The sequence below is a fragment of the Manihot esculenta genome, chromosome 17 (genome assembly GCF_001659605.2).
Source record: "Manihot esculenta cultivar AM560-2 chromosome 17, M.esculenta_v8, whole genome shotgun sequence".
Classification (NCBI taxonomy): domain Eukaryota; kingdom Viridiplantae; phylum Streptophyta; class Magnoliopsida; order Malpighiales; family Euphorbiaceae; genus Manihot; species Manihot esculenta.
In genome coordinates, this window is record NC_035177.2 from 20,038,712 (window position 1) to 20,044,834 (window position 6,123).

At 43.0% G+C, this 6,123-nt stretch overlaps 1 protein-coding gene across 1 annotated transcript; it reads left to right on the forward strand.

The window, feature by feature from the left end:
* The first annotated feature begins 747 nt into the window (after positions 1–747).
* Positions 748–2,135, forward strand: LOC122722232 (classical arabinogalactan protein 9-like). Its single transcript, XM_043952417.1, has 3 exons — positions 748–1,428; positions 1,615–1,739; positions 2,114–2,135. Exons 1-3 carry the CDS (start codon positions 748–750, stop codon positions 2,133–2,135), a joined length of 828 nt encoding a protein of 275 aa, XP_043808352.1.
* The last annotated feature ends 3,988 nt before the right edge of the window (positions 2,136–6,123 follow it).

A 6,123-nucleotide genomic window follows, 5' to 3' on the forward strand; every position in this document is an offset into this window, starting at 1 on the left:
TGACAAAAACATCTCCAGAAAACACTTCCAGGTTGGTGATAAGGTTTTGCTTTTTGATTCCAGGTTCAAATTATTCCCTGGAAAACTTCGGTCAAGGTGGATTGGACCATTCTTGGTTGAACATGTCTTTCCACATGGAGCTGTTGACATACGAAGTCCACAAACAAGCAAAGTTTTTAAAGTTAATGGGCATCGTTTGAAGAGATTCTATGAAGGTTTTACTGTCCATGTTGTGGAGGAGGTTCCCTTGGATCCCCCTTCCCAAGACTGCTGAGCAAGACACTGAAGTCCAGCCCACGACAGAAAACAGGGCGCTACTGGGAGGCAGCCCAGAGGCAGTGATTTGCCCAGTGATTTGCCCACTGCTTGCCCAAATCGCCGGGCAAATCGACTGAATGTACCATAGTCACAAGTGATCGGGGCAGTGATTTGCCCAATTGCCCAGATAATTTGCTCAAATCACCGGGCCAATCGCAAAATCAAGCACATCATCAGAAGAGGGCGTGAACAGTACCAGCCCAGCAATTGCAACGGAGAAGCGATCTGGCCAAGTGATTTGACCAAATCACCCTGTCAAGAATCCAGAGGGCCAACATTAAATGATCAGGACAGTTCACATACCCAAATCACTTTAAGTAGTTCTTTTCTTTTATTCTTTTACTTTTACGCTATCTACTGTTTTTTTCTCTTCTTCAAGATTATCTTCTCCAAACCACCAACTCACCCACTGGCAGACTCAAGACCACCATGGTCCAAATTAAGATGAAGGCCACCGGCGGACCGTTCATGTGGAAGAAACTAGGGTTGCCGAAACCCATCCCCTATGACAGTGACGATGAAACGTGGGACACCACTCCACCAGCCACCACCAGCACCGAAACGCCACCGGCTACTGAACCAGCGACCGGACGCACCGACTCACCGGCCGTCCAGACATATCGCCGGCAAAGAACGCCGCCACCACCATCCACAATAGCCCCAACGGCAAACCCTTCCGGCGCAATGCTATCTGAAGCAACCACTTCCTCCGGCCACGGCCAGAAACGGCCAAGAACACAGTCGCCACCTCCACCGCCGAGATCAGAGCCAGAGCCAGAACCCACCATTGCCATACATTCCGCAGGACACAAAGAAAGTGGTACGCCCAGAAATTTCACCACCAATATGCCTTGCGATGTGCCCACTGATGCGCCCACGGACTTCACAAGTGATATGCCCAGCGATGTGCCCACTGATACACTCAGTGATATGCCCAGTAATCTGCCCAGCGATTTGCCCAAGCCAGCATACCCAGATCACATCGTTCAGGCCCTAACATTCAACAAAATTTCTGAGCGCACCAGGCTGATTAAAATTTCATCTCTACCTTATCACCCAGGTAAGTCGATCCACCATGGCACCCTTGGAGCACTGAGACTCCATTCCCAGGTACGTTCCCTCATTTCTGCTATTGGCTGGGACACCTTCTTCTTCCTACGTATGCCCTCTTTCCTTGAACTCACACATGAGTTCTTCACCACATTTTATTTTGATAAACCTGCCATGCACAACCTACACACACCAGGCACTATTGGATTTAGGTTATTGGGGAAGCGATTTCGCTTATCCCTGCAGGAATTCGGCATTGCCATGGGCTGTGAATGCCCTCAGTCCACCTGGGACTTCCCTGCTGAGTTTGATCCAAGCTCTGTGTACTTGGAATTAAGCGATAATCCACCAAACTCATACTCACCCACCAGGTCCAAGGACCTATACCTCAGAAACCCCAGCCTGAAATACCTCCACAGATTCCTAGCTTATACATTTTCTGGGAGGAAGGATGCTTCCAACATCCTGACCAGGACTGAGTTATACATCCTTTGGTGCATGAACACACACAGGAAAATACATATTGGATACTGGGTTGCCACCCAACTATCCAGCATCATTCAGTATAACAGGCCACTGATTTTTGGCCCCTTGATCACTGCCATTGCAGTGAATCTCAAATTATTGCACCCAGCACATACTGACCTTTCCCCCACTTCCAAAACAACCCCCTTGGACCTACGCACATTAGATGACATGGGGTTGCTTTGCAAAGTGGGGGACATTTTTTCAATTTCACCTGCAGGTCTAGTAACACCACGCCATAAGCGCATTTTCAGGAGGAAGAAAGCCAACAGCATCAGCACCCAGCACCCAGCCTCCACAGCAGAACCAATAGATGGGTCAACACAGGCAATAGGGCAGGAACCAGCAAACGAGCCACCTCCAGCAGCCCCCCAGCAGGATGCTCCTCAGCCACCTGAAGACGAAGCCCCCAACCAGACAGTAGAGGCTCGTCTCAGTAGGATTGAGGACCGAATGCAAAGGATGGAGCACTTGTTGAACCTGCTGGTGGACCATTTTCTGCCCCAGCACCATGACAGATAGCGATTTGCCCAGTGCTTGCCCAAGTCACTGGTCCAATCACCCACAGGCCAGGAAGTCCCTTTCCCTTTTCTCCTTCATTTCTCTATACATATATTCAAACATTGAGGACAATATTTGAGATAGGTGTGGGGGTACTGGAGAGTATTTATTCACTGATCACACCATCTTTTGATTTCTTTTTGTTTCTTTTTGTTTCTTTTTCTTTTTGCATTATTCTTACCCCTTTTTGCACACACACATAATTTTGTCTTAGCTTTTGCTCTACTCAACATAGATAACAAGGTTAAAAGAGTTTCCTTATCTCATTACCCCATTGATCTGCCACCCCTTTAAGCCTAAATTGAATCATTTACAGTATGTTACCTTCACTTAGGGAGTTTTTCTCTTGAATTGAATCTTCAAATTTGCTAAGGTCAAGGGAAATAAAAATACAAATACATGCAAACACAAAGTTAGTGTAACTCCCTAAGAGCTGATTTGCCCAAACTATCATGAAAAACCAGCATAAAGCACAAATCGTAAACCTGTTCCAATGGTCTAAGACTATGAACTGAGCCTAATAGCCACTTGGAGAAGTGACTGACTGAGTAACCGGGGGTGTATCACCCATGTACACAATCGCGTAAAAAGGTCAGTAACTTTTTCAAGCAAATAAGTTTCGATGGTCTAGACTATGAACAGAGCTAGTAGCCACTTGAACAAGTGACTAACTGAGTAACCGGGGGTGTATCACCCATGTACACAATCGCGTAAAAAAGTTAGTGACTTTTTCAAGCAAGGATAAGAATAAGTGCTGCTGAAAATAAAAATAAAAATTAAATAAAAAGGAGAAAGAGAGAAGGTGGCAAGTCACTCCTAGGGGTTGCATTAAACCTAACATAAAGGAATAAGCATGATTGAGTAAAAAACCTTTCTCTTGACCATGGTAGGTGAAAGGAAACAAGGAAAGGAGAGGATGACCTTAGTGCATGTACTCTATACTGTGATAATTCAGATTAGGAGTCTAGGGGGGGCTGATTAAGTGGTACTTAAGGAAAAAGGGCTTGATTGGCTAAGTTATTTGTTGCTTGAGGACAAGCAAAAAGCTAGGTGTGGGGGTATTTGATCAAGCACAATTTAGCCACATTTTTATCATAATTATTATTGTTTATTTACACATTTTTTTGGTTAATTTATGGTTTTTATCTTGTTTTTACAGAAAAGGAAGAATTTGGAAAATTGGAGAAAAAGTGCAGAAAATTGACAGAAAAGTGATTGGGTCAGTGATTTGCCCAGTGATCTGCCCAGACCAAGCTGAAGCAGAAACCTGGAGGCAACAGGCAGAAGTGATATGGGCAGTGATTTGCCCAAGACACTCGAAGAAACTGGGCAAATCACTCGCAGAGGCAGAGAGGATTGACTCACAGAAAAGTGATTGGGTCAGTGATTTGCCCAAAACACTCAAATCACCAGGCAAATCACTTTGATAGCAGAAACTGACAGAAGAGCGGGAAATTGGGCAGAAAAACAGAAATCCGAATTTTCAGAAGTCCAAATCCAACCCAATCACTACCAACATAAAACCAAGAGCCACGAAAGAGCTTCTCATCCAAGGAATTCCAATTGCAATTAAATTCAAACATCATAAGAGGAGTCAAACACCAAATCAAAAAGGGATTTTGAAACCCTAGATGGATGAAATTCTGCAGCTATAAAAGGAGAGCCTCCAAACCAGCAAAGGCATCTTCTGATCAGCTATTGAGCCTCCTCTTCCTCTCGCCAGAAACTCTGCAGCTCTTCCCTTTTCTTTTCTTTTTCATCTTTTGTGTATTTAGTCTACCATATGTGGCTAATTTTCATCTTTTCTAGTTGAAGTTGAGAATATTCAGATTTGTGATGAATTGGGAGGTTTAATACTCCATTGTTGAACTCTTGTTTATTTCAATATTTATGCAATCTGATCTTTTCCATAATTATTACTTTGCTTTTAGAATCAATAAGGGCCCATTGCTTTTAAATTGCTTAAGTGATAAATTGTTTGAATGATTTAGGTCCGTAATTGCTTAAATTGTTTGAACATAAATATAATCAATTGCATAACCTAGCCTTGACCACGCGGTTGGCAAGGATAGAATTGGGTTTCTCTAAGTCTTAATGCGATCAACGGTTGTTCGATGCTAAATGCCCCAAGGACGTTCGTTGGCAACTTGTTGATCAGTGTTTGATTAGCGAACGTTTCCTAATCAAACTAGAACTAAGGAGGAATTTGGATAGTGAGAAGCGTCTTCCACAACCAAAACTGATTTATTGAAATCAAATAGGAGTTTTTAATAATCAATGATCAATTCTGAACAAACTGAATCAGACTCACACTTCAGCTAGAATCTCTTTCTCATTGAAATTCCTTTTCAATTAAATTATTGTTCTCTTTTGCTTTTAGATTTTAACTCATCAAAACAAACCCCCCTCTTTTACTTACTTGTTATTACTTGCCTTAGTCATTATTAGGAAGATACTTGGTGTCAATTCCCTGTGGTTCGACCCTATTGCCACTATTTACAAATTTATTTGTGATTGATAATAGGTTATTTTTTACGGCTTCGACAACCGCCTATCAAAGGGAAAGACCAGGACCCATTCTACGTTCTGGCACAGTTGGACCATGTAGAGGGCTATTAGTGACAAGTTCATCCTTGATGTGATTAGCTGTGATGTGATGCATTCCATGTTATCATATGTTTTAAATGTTTTATTATTCTGCTCACTGGGCTCTAGTAGCTCACCCCTCTCCCAATTTCCCCAGGATTGCAGGTACAGGGTAGACCAGGAGGTTTACAAGAGTAATGAAGTCTTGTGTATATAATAGATAGTGTGGACATGATAAATGTATTAATGTTATGTAAAAGTACAGTTTCAGTCATGTAATGATATTGAGGATTAGAGATTGTGCTTGATTTTATGTATGAGGTATCCCTTTTAATACATGATCTTAAATCTTTTTATGATGTTTATGTAGACCAACTCAACATATGATGTTTTGCCCATTGGGGCATTGAGGAGATCCCACTGAGGGATCATGTTTATGATTTTGAGTATGTTCAGTGCATGCACAGGTTGAGTTTGGCTTATGAATGAAAGAAAAGTTTTCAATTTTTATGTATGTTGTTGATCATGTATGGGATTAAACAAGTTTTCAGGTTGCATGTCAGGCTTGCTACGGGTCTTGGCGGCCTTAAGCCGATCCGGATCCTAGCGCTGGTAGCGGTCTGATTTTCGGGTCGTTACAGAATGGTATCAGAGCCCTAGGTTCATAGGATCGGACCTAGAGCGTCGGGCTCATAGATGTTCTAGAAGGTCAAGCACAATAGGAAAGATCATGTCCACTAGGATAGGATGTGGAGTCCTGTCTTGTATGATGATGTGTAATGCCATGATTATATACATGTGCATTGATGCTATGATATGAATGATGTATATGTGATGAGGGTTCATGTGTGCCCACATGAACCATATGATGCTAATGTTTGCTTGTTATGTGTTGCCTTTCAGAAAACAGGATGAGAGGAACCCGTCGATCTGCAAGATTGACTGGAGTACCACCTGAGGATGAGGGCACGAGCGCCCATCCTCCTACATTGCCTAGGGCAATGTCTTGCAGAGCCAACAGAGAAAGAGTGTCAAGGGACCCTAGAAGGTCTTTTGACGCTAGCAGAAGAGGGACAGATAGAG

Coding starts and splice junctions, on each gene's coding strand:
- LOC122722232 (XM_043952417.1), top strand. CDS start 748: ATGGTCCAAATTAAGATGAAGGCCACCGGCGGACCGTTCATGTGGAAG. Junction 1,429..1,614: donor CACTGAGACTCCATTCCCAG/GTACGTTCCCTC, acceptor TTATCCCTGCAG/GAATTCGGCATTGCCATGGG. Junction 1,740..2,113: donor AACTCATACTCACCCACCAG/GTCCAAGGACCT, acceptor TTTCACCTGCAG/GTCTAGTAACACCACGCCAT.